This window comes from Sceloporus undulatus, chromosome 4, assembly GCF_019175285.1.
Source record: "Sceloporus undulatus isolate JIND9_A2432 ecotype Alabama chromosome 4, SceUnd_v1.1, whole genome shotgun sequence".
In the NCBI taxonomy this organism is placed as follows: domain Eukaryota; kingdom Metazoa; phylum Chordata; class Lepidosauria; order Squamata; family Phrynosomatidae; genus Sceloporus; species Sceloporus undulatus.
Genome location: NC_056525.1, coordinates 148,972,444 through 148,988,673, shown reverse-complemented (window position 1 = coordinate 148,988,673; position 16,230 = coordinate 148,972,444). Strand labels below are relative to the sequence as shown.

General features: G+C 39.4%; 1 protein-coding gene across 1 annotated transcript in view; it reads left to right on the top strand.

The window, feature by feature from the left end:
* ATP6V1G3 (ATPase H+ transporting V1 subunit G3) overlaps positions 1-13,855 on the top strand; it is a 29,949-nt gene extending 16,094 nt beyond the window's left edge. Inside the window, exons 2-3 of the mRNA XM_042464015.1 lie at positions 7,841-7,941; positions 12,750-13,855. Of these exons, the coding sequence (XP_042319949.1) occupies positions 7,841-7,941; positions 12,750-12,923 (275 nt within the window). The 3' untranslated portion in view covers positions 12,924-13,855. The remainder of the gene's footprint in view (positions 1-7,840; positions 7,942-12,749) is intronic.
* Positions 13,856-16,230: the final 2,375 nt, after the last annotated feature.

The window sequence follows — 16,230 nt, the reverse complement described above, 5'->3', positions numbered from 1 at the left end:
TAACAATACTAATGTTTTATTCTGCCATTGCCAGGAGCCCTGTTACAATGGGTTTCACTTTGTATGGCCTATGTGTTCGAAGTAGCCAGGAGAGCAGCACAGAATCAAAGGCTTTTTGCTAATCAATATATGCTACTGTGAGACTGTTTTCCCTCTTTGGTCTTCTTTAAGATCACAGCATCTATAAATAAGTTGATCTGTTTAACTAAAAAATAGAAGACCACATTGTCATCAGTGACAGTGGGTGTCTACTGTTTTTCTTGCATCTCATTTTTGTTCCCATTACATAGGAGCTCTCTTCAAACATCAGCTGCACAAAGAACCAACATGAAGATCAGGGGAGCTTGACACTGTGCCTCCAAGCGTCCACACATCGATTTCATATATATGTATGCACATAACACTATCTCAGAGGTGGACAGTTTCCAAGGAATAGGGTCCACATGACCCCGCAGGATTTCAGAGGATGAGACCCCCTTCTAAGCTCCTGATGCTTCCACATCTCACAACCCTTTGTCTTATAATGGCTACCTATACCCTTTACATGGCATGACTGGCCATTTTGCTCACCTGACCTCTTTAAGGCCCATGTAATCACTACGTATTTTGAAAACTTTCTCTCAGTCACACCACCATTGCAGGCACATTTGGTGAGGACTTCAGAGAGAGTCTTCTTGGTGGCTGCTCCTAGGTTGTGGAACTCCCTTCTTCAGGAAGTGTGGCTGGCCCCATTCCTACTGTCATTCCATCAACAGGCAAAGAACTTTTTCATTTAGGAAAGATTTTGCTTTTTCACTTATTGCAGCACACAGAGCTTTTAATGGGGTGTGTTGTGCCTGTATCTAAATGTGTTTTTAAACTTTTTTAAATTTGTGCGTATTTTAAAAGAATTGTTGTTAAATATTTTTTTATGTTTTAGCTGCACTTTATTTTAACTTGCTGTAACCTGCCTTGAATCTTTTACTGTGGGAAAGGTGAGTTATAAATTAGATAGATAGATAGATAGATAGATAGATAGATAGATAGATAGATAGATAGATGGATATTTCCTTGCTCATCCCTGTTCCATGTACAGTGGGCCCTTGGTATCCACTGAGGTTTGGTTCCAGGATCCCCAGTGGATACCAAAATCCGTGGATGCTCAAGTTCCATTTTATACAATGATACAGTAAAATGGTACCTCTTATATAAAATGGCATAATCCAGGATTGCTTCTTGGGATTTATATATTTTGGGGAATATTTTCAAGTCATGGATGTTTGAATCTGTGGATAAAAAAAATCCAAGGATACAGACAGCCAACTGTATGCCATAGATCAGTCGGGAAGCAGGATCATTTTATCACCTCTATTTTAAGTCCACTGGCATTTTTTGAATCCTTCCTGCAAGTATTTCCATGCACAGTGGTGTCTGGTTTACTTGATTTCCTTTTCTCTTCAGATCTTTTAGCAATAACACGTACATTTCTATACCGCTTATCAGTGCACTTAAGCAGGGACATAGCCAGGATTTTAGGAAAGGGGGGGGGGTCCAAACTAAGTGCCACCATTATAATGGGGCTTGGGCACGGTGGCACAGCAGCACACACCATTCATTTTTCTAATGGAAGGGGGGATACGGACCCCAAGAACCCTCCCCTTGGCTACGTTCCTGACTTAAGCATTCCCAAAGCAGTTTACAATGTGTAAGCTAATTGCCCCAAACAAGCTGAGTACTCATACACACTCTATCTCTTCTTTGTCTTTTAGATAACTGGCTCTTCCTTGTCTTTATGATATCTGGCTATGAATAAGGACCCCTTACTTGCTATTGATCCTTTCAGTTAAGGGTGGTGTAGAAATGTTGAAAATAAAAATAATATCTATTTCAATATAGAGTCAAAAGGCAGTTTTACTTTAGCAGAAAGCAGTTCTACCTGTGCAAAGCAACACTCAGTTCCTTCTAGTTACCATAACTTCCTGCAACAAGTGCATAACAGTATAGTAAGGCATTGTGTCCCAACACAGAGAACTTAACAAATGTTCTGCATCTTTCAAAGAATGTGATTTAGATAGTTAACATGCACTTTTGAAGCATTGCTATCTCCAAATTATGCATTATTTCCCCCCCCTTCCAGGAGCTTTCCATATCACTGACATTTTTGTACCAGCATTGTGCTGACCTTTTCTTTTGTTATATCAGTTTCTGTATCATTGCTGCATTTTCTTATAGCACCTGGGATAGGAAGCTATGAAACATTTTCAGTATGAGTCACAGATCTAAATCAGATTTTCCCCAGTAGGTTTTTCTTTCTATTTCTTATTGCTGCTTCTATAAAGCTTCTTAGTCCCTTTTGCTAGATTTCTTTGCAACTGCTTTTGATTGCTCCTTGTTTTTGCTGTTACACAATGTACGTGGCATTAAATGGTGATCTTCTGCCTCTCCTGGCAGAAAAATAGACAAAAGAGGGCCACAAAATGAATGTTAAGTACAGCTGCCCATATAAAACCTTCTTTTCAGTTACGTTATACTGACCGCCAGATTGATGAGGTGATAAGAAGAGTGCCATGCTGGCACTCAGATGATCTCTGGGTTCCAGTCTCCACTGTGCCATGCAGCTCAGTTAATAATCTTTGGGCATTTCTCTCTCTGAGTCTACCTTAACCTTCCTCAAAGGGTTGTTCTTAGGATAAAGTGGGAGGGAGGAAGAGAAGAACTATGAATGCCACATTGAGCTCATTGGAGGAAGAGGAAGATGCATGTGTCACAGCATTGCATAGTGGTCTGAGTGTTGGACTACAAATCTGGAGACCAGGGTTCAGTTCCCAGGTCAGCAATGGAAACTCACTGGGTGACCTCAAACAACTCACATGCTCTCAGTCTCAGCAGAAGGCAATGCCAAACCTCCACTAAACAAATCTTGCCAAGAAAACCTCATGATAGGTTCACCTTAGGATTGCCATAAGTTGGAAATGACTTGAAGGCACACAACACACACACAGTGTGAGTACTAAATAACACACAGTGCCATCCTAAGCACATCTGATCCAGTTTTGGAAGCTAAGCAATGTCAGAACTAGTCAGTATTTGAACAGGATATCCAGATAGGGAACAATAAAGAATCCGGACTGAAACAGGGAGAGCCACAGTCATCCAGACACTACTGGACTGGAGAGAATAATAGTCTGATTCAGTATAGGGTAGCTTGCTATGTTTCTGAACAAACAGTATATAAATATTTAGTGTATTTCAAGTTCACATACACAGCAGTTTTTAACAACATCCTTTTGAGATAGATGATCAAGTCTGACCTTTAAGATTGGCCGATAAAAGACTTCTTAAGAACCTGGTGACACTGGTGAGATTTGGGCTGGGTGCGTTTTCACTCACACTGTCAGGATCAGTAACAGCTCTCTCCAGTTGACTCCTACCTACCTGTTGCCCTAGCTGTTGCCTGTTTGCAACCACCACACCTACCATTGCTTTCTGTGTGAAGCAAGTGAGAGGGATTAAGAAGTGCTTGTCTCTAAAGGTAGGAGTGGCTCATCTTGCTCCGATTCTTAGCTAAGCTGCTGTTAGTTTGCACACTGTGAGAAATGGAACTCTGTGCTATTTAGAAAACTTTCTTACATTGGTTTGAACCTTTAGTCTATCTGTTCTAGTATTATCAACGCTGACTGGCACTGACATTTCAACACTTAGCTTAGAGTTCCTACCACCATCCCTAGATGCCAAGGGTTGACCCTAGGACCTTCTGTGTGCAAGCCATGTGCTTTTCTATGGAACTAGAAAATCCCAGATTAAAGTCATGTATTGTGCAGTGCTTTTATGTCATACAGAACATCATCCTCACTATGCTGAAGCACCCAAGCTCAATGGCACAGGAGGAATGGGAGAATGGTCTAGGAAGCCTGCATGACCTATGCCATGCTTAGGGTCAACAAACTCAAAAGATGCCCTCTGTCTTGGAAAGATTTATAAATCCATGTGCATGAATACATTTCACTAGAGAATTCTGGCACTTATCTGGAGCTTTGCAAGACTGAGGGTGTGTGTGTGTGTGTGTGTGTGTGTGTGTGTGTGTGTAAGGCTCAGTAGGCTTTGTTTTTAGTACTCCCTGAAGAAGATCTGGAAATGTTTGCTTTCCCTTGGTACATGTTACTATTTGTATTTCCAGTTCTGGATTTTTTACCTTCACTTCCATGTCAACAAAGTATTACTGCTAGAAATCTGTCTTGAAGTGCTCTCTCACTTTTGCACTTAGCAAATTTTGGGGAAAGGGTGGTGGGAGGAAGATGGAAAGAACCTCATGAAGTGTAAATGTTGCAACCCAGTTTTAGCGACTAAGCTATGTATCTTTGTAGTGCGTTGGAAATCTGCCAGTGTTAAATAGAATCCAGTTGGTGTGGACTAAAGGGTTCCTGGCAGCAAATCAATATGGCAAATCTTGCAGAATAATGTCTTTTCTGATTAACAACAACTGAAATCTGCTCTCTGGCTGTTGCAAACGGGGATGGGGTGAAGAAGGGAGATGTATTTCTTTTAAAAATGAAAGCATAGGGAGTCTTCCAGGGTTACACCATGGAATGCACTGTGACAACATTCCTAGTGCTTTTCAGTCAGTTATAGCCTGGGCATGCTGATGTGAAATCTAGGAAAATAAGATGGTCCTGATCATGGAGTTAGTTGGTCATCAATTATATTTTTATGCATGTTGCTTGGAATGGATAACAAAATGGGTGGAATTAAAGGATGAGCAATTATTAGATTTAGAGGGATTTAATTTAAGATACGGGTGGCACGCCTATATGTGGTGGAATAAAGTTGAACTAAACAAGGAATTCAAAGAGCATATTGTAAGGAAAGCATTATATAAAGTATGGACAAAATACAAGGGAAAATATTATACAAAGTTACCAGAGTGGGCTTCTCCTCACGAAGCAATATTAAAGAAGGGCAGAATTGAGGGAAGAGATTGGCTAAAATATAAAGATTATGTAAAGATAATGGAGGGAAAAATTATAATGAAATCTAGGGAAGAAATGCTAAAAGAGGGAATTAAAATAGATTGGTACTTATATTACCAATTAACGGAAAAATATAAAGCAGACAGAAAAAATGTAGGTATAACGTTAAAGAAGACAGAATTGGATGTCATATGGATGGATAAGGATAAGAAAAAAATAACAAACTTCTATAATCTAATTTTGAGACTTGAATTGGAACAAGAACAAATTAAGCATTGTATGATTGTATGGGCACAGAATATAGGGAAGAACATACAGTACGAAGCATGGAAAAGAGCTTGGGGACAGGATTTAAAATTTACGTTGTGTATGGATCTAAAAGAAAATTTCTACAAAATGATGCACAGATGGTATATGACACCGAATAGATTAGCGAAAATATACAAGAATGATAAAGGAAAATGTTGGAAATGTGAACGAACTACAGGAAGTTTTTTCCACATGTGGTGGAGTTGTCCTCTGATAAAAAAATTCTGGAGAGAAGTACACAAGAAAATTGAAATAATTTTACAATTGGAATTCCCTCTGGTCCCGGAGCTCTGTCTTTTAAACATAGTAGAAAACAAGGATTTAAGACCAAAATTGAAACCACTATTATATTTAATCACCGCTGCCAGAATAACAATTGCCAAAGTCTGGAGAAATAAGGAAGTGCCGAAAGTGGAGGATTGGTTAGGGAAGTGTTTAGAAATCATAGAAATGGATACCATAACTTTGAAATTAAAAGATGAAATGCAAGAAGAAGATAATATAACTTGGTCGAGAATAAGAGAAATGTTTCAAAAGGGAAAGATTAAATAAGGTAATAAGGAGTAATACCGTTGCTGTGTAGTATTATAGATAAAGAGTTAATTATTGTATAAACTTAGGATTTAAGCAAAATAGAATGAAAGACGATGAGATAAGGAAGTAAGGATGATAGATCTTTGAGAAATAGAGATTTTATAGCTAATAAATAAGCAGTAAGTGAAATAGAATGTGAGGGGGTGGGGTGGGAGAGGGGAGGGTTAAGAAATATTGGAATAAGAATTTGAAAATGTTTTGGTATTGCCCTTTTTATGTTGTAAATAATTCAATAAAGATTAATTTAAAAAAAAACACCTAGTAAAATCAATAGGTGTTTCCTGCCTGTTACCAACATACGAGCAGCAGAGGAAGAGAATAGGCTGTGTGGTGATGGAAGCAATTATGCTTATTCTTGGGTCTACAAACACTGCAGAAAAATGCAGGCTTGTTAAATACAAACACACTCATACACACACTTAGATATCTAACCCTGGCAAATTGAAAACAATATTTATTTATGTATTTATTTATTTTGCATTGGCTCCAACATAAATAATTAACTTTTCTGAAAATGAAAACACACATTTCAGCTGATACAATGACTGGCACATGCATGCACCTAGCCATGTAGATTCTACATGTGGTGGAACCCTAACCTTGTGTATACTCTCACCAGAGCTTGAGAATATTGTTTTTGGACTTCAACTCCTAGAATTCCGCAACCATCATGGTCACTGGCTGGGAGACTGTGGAATTTGTAGGTCAAAAAGTCACTTCCAAGCACTGTCTGTAACCATATGTACAACAGAATGTATCCTTGACAGCTATGCATATAAATCCCTGAGTTGATATACTCACTCTATGAAAACTCTTCATCACCCTATCATAGCCAACTGGTCAAGAGTATATCCTGTAAACTATTGGATGTAAGAGCACAACCTAATGTATTTTCAGCTATTGATTCATGACCAATTTGTGACCACATTCTACCAATTCCTAGCTTTATCCCTCGTGACGCATTGTATGCCAGGAACATTCTGAATACCAAAGATCTCTGCAAAATAGTCCTGAGAAACTGATCGAAAATATCTCATTATCTTTATTATCACCACAGTCGCAACAACTAATCTTTTTAGTGGGGAGTTTATATTCCCAATTGTCTTAACTACTAGATGCAGGCATCACAGAGCTGTTGGTTACTGAAGAGTCTGATTTCACCAGGTTATATATGTTAAAGGTGCAACAACATTTAGCACTGAAGACTCAAAAATGCTTCGTGGGATCTAGTAATAAAGTTAAATAGTCTGAGTGACCCAAAGTGTCCTCCTTCCTTGCCTACCTATCCTGACCACTTTGTGATGTAAAGTAATACTCTTCAGGGTGTTTTTCCATCTCTTCCCATCAGGCTGTTCACAGCAGTTCCTTAGAATGAAACTAGATTGAATTAGCACCCTGAGTAACTATCCTATCTTAGAATGGAGTTCCTGTAATATGGCCTTTAGTTTGTTGTCTTTACACCTTAATCAGGTTCTCTTGCTGGTTCATGCAATCTCTTTCAATATACAGCTTTTCTGGAAAGACTACTAATGCAGGCCTGCAGCTGAGTTTTTTCTCCTACCAGTTCGAAAGCATACAAATGCCAGTAAATAAATAGGTGCCACTCTGGTGGGAAGGCAAACAGCATTCTGTGCAATCATGCCAGCCACAAGATCACAGAGTAGTCTCTGACAATGCTGGCTCTTCGGCTTAGTAACGGAGATGAGCACCACTCTTTGTGGTCGGACACGACTTGACAACCTTGTCAACGGGGAATACCTTGATCTTTTTAAGGGAGGAGGAGAGAGAGAGAGTCTAAAGGCTGGATTGTATACTCAAGGGAACAATAGACAGTTGATTCACAATGTCCAAATACAGTAGGGATGATTTTCTCTCTGCTTTCCCCTAGCCACAGGTTTGAGATTTCCAAAAGAAATGCTATATATAGCAAATGCTACAGAGTACTAACTTCTATTATGATGCCAATTAAAACAGTGCCTTTGATATTTCAGGAAAAGGAAAGAGATTGAAGCAAGCCAAGGAAGAAGCCACAGCTGAGATAGACCACTACAGGCTCCAGAGGGAAAAGGATTTCAGACAGAAGCAGTCCAATGTAAGTAAAAATAGTGCGGGGAATTTCTTCCCCAACCTGGTATCTTCTAACTGTTTGGGTCATGTTTGTTGGGAGCAATGGGATTTGTTTCAATGTTTTTTGGGGGATAGCATGTTTGAGTAGGCTGGGATAAACTGAGGCCTGGCTCACACACTTATTTCGGTGAGGGTTGTTCATTTGTGGTGTGTGAATAAGTGCAATGTGTATGAAACATGCATATAAGATAGCACAGCCCAGTGGCCGAGTCCATAGCTTGTGCACCTAGGCCCAGTTCCTTCGATCTTTTCCTCTCAAAGGGCAAACTCTAAGGAGATTATCACAACAATTCGGTTGAAGGATAGACATGGGATTTAAAAGACAAAGAAAGATTTTATCACACAGCCCATAGCCAGCAGTATGCAACCCACATGCAACCCATGCTTCTCCTGGCTTCTCACACAGTTTTTCAAACATGGGAAGCCCAGCAAAGTATGGGTTACATACTGCCCAGCTATGGGGCAATGCGATAAAATCCGTCTTTGACTTTTAAATCTCACGTCTATCCCATGGGAAAATTGGCTGTGAGATAACCTCTTAGACGTGCAGCCAATTGTTCTGTCCAGACAGGAAGACTACACCCACCACCCACCATGTAAGTCATGCCTCTTGAATGTTCTATGTGTGGACCTTTGCACTTACAGGTTTAATTTATGTGGCCTAAATGTCACATCACACATCTGGCAGCGAGGTAACTTATTTCAGTAGGAATTGCAACCAAAAGCACAAAACATTTTGTTGCATTTTCAAGCAATCATGGTTTGTCTTTTATACAAATATGAAGAAACTAACTGCAGTGCCCATTCTGGACTGGGCTACAGTTCACTGACAGTAAGAAAAAATATGGCTACACTGAAAGAGAAGAGGGAGGACTGGGGAGCAGAAAAATGGGCAACAGATTCATACATAAAGTGTTAACTATGGTTTAGTGTTAAGTAAAAGGAGAACAGTATTTACACACAATAACAGAATCAGTGGTGAATTGCTGAGAATGAAAATCAATTCTAAATTTATTTTTAATTCTTGGCAGCCATATCTGGATCCTGAAAAAGTAGCTATAAAAAAAGCAAACAACCAAAGAATAGTATAAAAATAATCAAGAGAAACACTGCATACATACTCAGCAGCACTCGACTGTTCTTCTCCAGTGGTCTGTTTAGATTCCTGTAGAATTTAGTTCTGAGAGGAAAGAAAGCAGCATCCTGAACAAATGGAATGAATGCATCTTGTTATAATATTATCTGACTAAAATGTTCAGCTCATGTAGAAATTAAGATTTATTCAAATAGTAAAGCTAAGTTGTCAACACCATAATCTGGCAACAACTGAGTCAGTTTGAATCAAATAATCAAGAAACCCCACCCTTATCTTGCTACTCAGTCAAATTAGTATTTAGCATAGGATGCTGCTTGATAATACAGTGATGTTATAAACACTACTAGCACCTCACAAAAATCATCATGGCACAGTAGGTATGCCAGCTCATTAGAGTGGATTCTCACCATTATCCCATGAGCTATCACCAGCATGATATGTGTCATTTATTTTATTAATAGCCTACCTATCCTTGGGTACAAGTCATGAGGGCACATGATGGATCCTAGGCCTTCTCCCATCAAGACACTGACCAAGGCCACATCTGTTTAGCTACAGTAAAATTGTTGTATTATGTGCCTTCAGTACTTTCCCTGGTCCTAGAGATGTGGGACAAGCTCACTTTTGCCAAGACTCTTGAGATAAGTTCGTATTACATGGCAAGAGGGCTTACCAACAGTTCTTCAGCGTGCACAGGACTTTTTACCTTTAGCACAAAAGTGAGACACGAAGTAGGGTGGGACAACTGCAGTGATGTTTGCATTTTGCAAAAATAAAATAAATAAATAAAAATCAGCACAAAATAGATCATATTCCCCTTTCTGAAACTAAACACGAAAACGCACAGCAAGCAAAAAGAGTACATGTTGATCGAGCCTGACTTTTCTCAGGCAAGCACCTGTTACAGATGCACAAGTTCTGTCTGACAGTGACCGCCATATAAAAAGCCATGGCAAAAAGTTTGTTTGCTTACTTGTTTGCTTATTGCATTGTCACATTTTCTGATCAAAGATGAACCAAGTCAGGACGTGTACCTCTACCTGATCCAGTGCCGGAGATTAACAGAATTTTAGCACAGAGGCAGAGTCTCCCGGATGTGAGCTTCAAACAAATTATTTGATATCTCTGATTCATTTCAGAGATTTCAAAGAAGTGTGAGCGATTTATTCTTCCACTTCTCCAGGCTTTGAAGACTGATCTAAAAGAGAGGAAATGTCTGTATGTGGGGTGTGCGCCATCACACACCAGATTGCACAGCTCCCTAAATCAGATGAGACAATGAAGCATAGAGAGGGTATGTACAAGCAGAAAAGCTATGGCCAAGATCCTTCATCAGACATCTAGCCACAATGTCATGACTATGCGCCATCTCCTGATCTGACCCCAAAAATCCAGGCAGCTATACTGCAAGACAAACTTCTGTGGTGCTGGGGAGTGAGCCTGACAAGTCCATTCCCCTCCCACCAGTAAGTGAGTGTGACGAGCAGAAGCAGATAGTCACAACTCCTTGTGGGTAATAAAGGGCTGGATGCCTCATCCTTCAGCACCCCACTTGCTAACACTGCAAAATTCCATCCCTTAGTATAGCTAAGTGGATTTTAAAGTGGGTTGGGGGACATTTCTGATCTTGGTAATGGTGCCACTTTTATAAATGTGAAGACCAAACAGTTATGAAGTTGTAAGCCTAACTTATAACATAGTGACTGCCTAACAGGATGCCAGCTATGTCTTTCCTCTTTTCTTTTCTTTTCTTTTCTTTTTTTCTACATAGCCCATGACCAAGCTGGCTGGGAGTTTTTGTTCAAGTGAATCACTTTCTGAAATACTAGACATGTAACTTGCATCTCTCTAGGAGAGACTGGGATGCTAGTATGACATATACAACTAGCAATTCCATCTACATAAAAGTTGGCAAACAGTGGCTAAATACATATTTCTTCAGTGTTGGACTCGTTATTAATATGCAGCACTATCAAAACCCTGACTTCTGGGTATCTTTAGTGGATATCTAAGACATCACAGGTGGTTTCAACACAGGGGCCCCCATATTAGCCTGCTAGCAAGCTATTGCTTATAGCCAGAAACACCTCTTTCCCTCATCCAAGTCATCGAATATATGTGGAGAACTTTTGCCAGGTTTTGCATTAAAAAAAATGTTTGCATATCATATTGAGGAAGGGGAGAAAAAGAGAATTCTAAATATATCACCAAACTATATATCTCATGATTCCATAGGATGAAACCAGGGTATTTAAAGTAGTATCACACTGTTGTAATTCTATAGTGCCCAGAATGGAATGAATATTTTAAAAACTCAAGAAATTGTTGGATAATGTGTTTCTCAAACGTTAGGAAACCCTGATGAACAAAATCCTGGACTGACAAGAATCTTCACAGTGCGGGACTTATTCTACACAACAATTGCATCTGTTTGTGTGGGGTTGGGAAACAGCATGAGATCCTGCATCAAGAGATGTAGCTACAGAGGTTAGGGGAGGTTTGGGGGAAGTATTGAAAGGCCTACATAGGGAAGTTTTTCAGTGCCTCCAACAAACCATCCTTTTCAGCAGCACACACCCCTCATCCATCATGACCATTTCCATGTTTCTGGGTAGCAGGGGGATGAGTGAAGCTGTGTACAGTTCTTTTCCTGTAGTTGGGCACATTGAAAATGCAAAAAAAAATCCACAAGCAAAATTTGCACAGAATAAGTCCCAAATTACAAATAGCTTTCACAATTCTGTTTTTGAAGACTGTAATGTTTTTTGAAGACTCTGTTCCCATCACAGAATTCTGTTCATAAAGACCTCCTAAATCCTACCTTTTAAGTAATGCAACCTCCACCCCCCACAAATGCAGCCATCTCCATGTTATCAAAGAGCAGAGGGATGAACAGGGATGTGTCCAACAATTTTGCTGTAGCTGGATATGCTGCAAGGACAGCATTTGTAGAAACCTTCCAAGCCAAGCCCCCCTGGAGGTCTCTGCAGATACCTGCCACAGCACATCCAGCTGCAGGAAAATAACTGGATGTATCCCCATTCAGCCCCTTACTCTCCAATTACATGGAAATGGCCTTGGTCTGGAGCGCTATTGCTGCTTTCAGTGTGAATTTTAGTGGGCCAGCACAGGGAGACATAGCTACTGAGGCATGACTACATAGCTACTCACACATCTCCCAATGTAGAATCTTGGTCTGTGTTTTTAAGCAAACATGCCTGATTCAATGGGTCTCTTCTGGCTGATCATAACCATTGAATTAAGATTTCTTGGACTAATACATGGAGAAGAATCTAGCTACCCCTCAAGTTTTGCAGTTTTCTGAATTTTGCAATACAGCTCAACAGGTTTTGTTTTTTAAAAAGCATCAAAATATGCAGATGGGTCTAAAATGTGTCTCTGAGAGTAAAATGATACCAAAAGCATATGAAGGGCATGAAAAATAGTGGAAATTTTCTCATACATATATGCATACATACACATAAAGCAAAGTGATAGGGAAATGGGACAAAACATACCTATGAAGGATGCATGTGACATGGACCAAAAAAAAGATGAAATATAAATCCTACCCCTGTACAGCCACCATTACATCATAGAAACTTTTAAAGTCCATCAAAGCTAGCATAAATGTATTTTTTTTAACTTATTGGATGTGTCTTGTTTTGCTTTTGTAGATAATGGGATCTCAAGGTAACCTATCAACAAAAGTAGATGAAGAAACCATAGCAAAGATCCAGAACCTCGATAGTAACTACCACAGGAACCTGGAGAGTGTGTTGGGACATATCTTGAACAAAGTGTATGACTTCAATCCTGAACTCCACCCAAATTATGTATATACACTTTAAATCCTGTGTTGAAATGAGTTTTATTTTTATTTTTGAAGAAAATAATGCCAGCCCTCCTGTTAGGCAGAGTGAAAGAGCTTGATTCATTTGGGATTCAGGGATACCATTTTCTTGAGGTACCATTGTAGGGTAGTATATTGTCAATTACTGTATTTTAACACCAGCATGTATTGGGCTGGAAGCCATTTGGATTTTCTTCTTCTGACACCAAAACTGTCATGAGCTGTCTCTGAGCAGAAGGCATTTCTTTCCCTGAATTTGTTGTTTTCTGTATTCCACTGCATATGTAGCTATAATCACTAAGCCAAGAGTATGTTGGTATGCCTAAGATATGTGATGTGACCAGTTCCTCAAAGGTTTCACACAACTATTTGTCAACATGGGCTTCCCCCACCACCACCATTAAAAGAAAACCCTGTAGCAAAGAAATTGTTGATTAATTATTGGGGGGGGGGGGTTGGGAGAAACAGAAGAAGTAATTCTTTGACACCAGCAGCTTTTAAGTGGGTGTCTTATACTTTTTTTGCTTATGTTCTCTACTCCTTAAAAAGTCTTCTGTTCATGTGACTTGGAAATCTGCTTGTCACAATATGTGGAATGTTTAAGATAACCATGTATGTAATAAAATAGTACAGAGATATTATTAGACCTAAAATTAAAGCCTTTGCTTCTAATGTGGTACATACAGGAGAGGCAACAATTCTACACACTGAACAGTTTTAAAACTGGGTACTTTTATAGTACTGAAATGGGGTATGTGTCAGGAGCCAACTTTAGTAGTCTTCAAACAGTGATATTAAGGTTACTAGGTGTGCCTCTGGAGATGAATTTAGTCTCTGCTAAATACACCTTAAAGAGCATCAGCATGTTGTAGTTTGAGCATTGGACTACAGCTCTGGTGACCATAGTTTGAATCCCTGCTTAGCCATGGAAATCCACTGGATGGCCTTCAGCAAGTCACACTCTTTGAGTCTTAGAGGAAGTCAAAGGCAAACCTCTTCTGAAGAAAACTTGCCAAGAAAATCCCATGATAGGATTGCCATAGGGTCGCCATAAGTTGGCAATGACTTAAAATTGCTGCTGTGCTCCTTCAAGTTGTTTCAAACTTACGGTGACCATAAGTCAAACCTGTCACAGGGATTTTTGGAGCTGAGGATGTGTGACTTACACAAGGTCACCCAGTGGGCTTACATGGCCAAGTGGCAAATCAAACCCTGATCTCCAGAGTCACAGTCCAACACTCAAGCTGAAAGCACACAACAAATACGCACTAAACATCTATGTAAATTCCTGAAAATTGATTGAAGCAAAAGTCAGAATGGTAACTAGATGTGATGAATGCAGTTTGAACATGGAGAAATGGATGGAGTAAGTAGAAACAGGCATGAAGAAATCAGATTGGTTTGTATTTCACTTAGTATTTACTCACTTCTCATTTCCTTAGTCAGTATATGAAACAGAATCTGGTTTTCCTTTGTGCAATTTTGTCATGCAGTTCTTCAAACAAGGAAAGTGTACAACAATAGCTAGTTGAGAGAAACAAGCACAACCATGTGTATACTGAGGGAGGAACAGCTTTATATAAAATAAAAGTATTGTCAAAAATGTATGTTATTAAGCAAATACTCGCCTAATATTTGTTATGTATATGTACAGAAAGCTGTACATATAGGAAAAGCCTTTTAAAAATTCACAAGCTGGTAAGCAAAGAGTGAATGAAATGTCCTTGCTACCTCCCTGCTGTTTCTTAAAAGTACTTAGAATAAAATAAATCATGTGAGGGGTATGCAGATATGTTTGTACCTACAGAATCCAACTCATCTTGATGCAAAGTTTAGAAATCTTGCCTCCCTCCGAAGATTCCAGATTCACAAAAGCCCTGCTTATCATTGCCCATGCACATCTGAAGGAGTAACACTTTCAAAAAGCATTTTGACTGGACTGAGACTGTCACGCACAAGTTCTGTGGCAATCCATTTGGCTGTCATAAAAGAGTCAGAGGGGCCGACATGGCTGCAACTTAAACTCAAGTCTAAAGAAATCAACTAGTGAATCAGAAAGGGGTGCCTGAAGCCAAGCACAAGGTGTGGGGTGGGGTGGATGCAGTTTACATTGGAAAACTGGCAAGAAAAGTTAGACCAAAGGAAGGAGAGTGTGGGAGACTTCCCGAGAAGAAGGAATCTGTTACAGCAGCCTCACCATGCCATAGTTAAAATACTACAGCAAGCCCATGCCACCCACAGGCTTGCCTTCTGCAGTTTGAGCTTCCATGGACAGCAAGCCCTGGCTTTTTCAATTGGCGCATGTACATGCAGTGGCACAAGTTTGAGCATGTGCCCATTGAAAAGAATGGAACTTACGTTCCTGCATTTTTTGCTATCTGCTGGGGGGTTAGAACAGATTCCATCATGAGTAGCAAGGGCATACTATATGAGTCCATTTTAACGGTGTGGGGGTTCAGGCTGCACCAGGTGACACCATAAGGGAGGGTGTCACCACTGCTCCCAAAACATTGGCTTTTGGCAGAGATGGGCTGTGGCATTCACCAGCGTCCCTTTAAAATGCTGAAGAGATTGTGTGAGTGGGGAAAGACTCGGTGAAAGGAGAGGCCCAAGGTTTTGTTTTTTTTAAATTAAATTAATTTGTTTTAAAATTTATATTTTAAAAAAATTAAATCATTATTTTTAAATTTTCTTTAAAAATATCACATCTTAACCATTTTTGCTTAACCACTGGAAATACATTTAGGGTATATTATTGTAATTTAAAGATATAATTCTAATTTTGCTAGTTGCTTATGACATGCCTATTGCCATTACATTCAGTGATATACAGGAATTACAATTTATGAGTAACATTAGTACAAAAAACATAACTAAGGATTTTGTATGGTGCGGTATGGGAGGAGGGCAATGAGGTTACTGCACCAGGTTATGCCAACCTAAGTGACGCCACTGTGGCAAGGCATCATTTTGCAGAACAGTAGTGGAAGATAGTGCTTAATTATTTCCAAGACTTTTAAAATATATATATAATTGTTAAAAAAATAAAAGAAAAATAGCCTCAAATATAGGCTCAACATTTATCAAGGAAATAAACCAGAAATTGTATCCTAGTTTGTTCCTTGTCCTGGGACTAAAACAACTTTGAGGGAGTAAACAATCTAGAGAAGTGGTTCCCAACCTTTGGTCCTCCGGTGATCTGGACTTAAGCTACCAGAAGCCACTGCTAATTTGGCCAACAGTCAGAAATTCTGGGAACTAAAGTCTAAAATATCTTTAGTTTGAATGAAAGGATCTAGAGAATG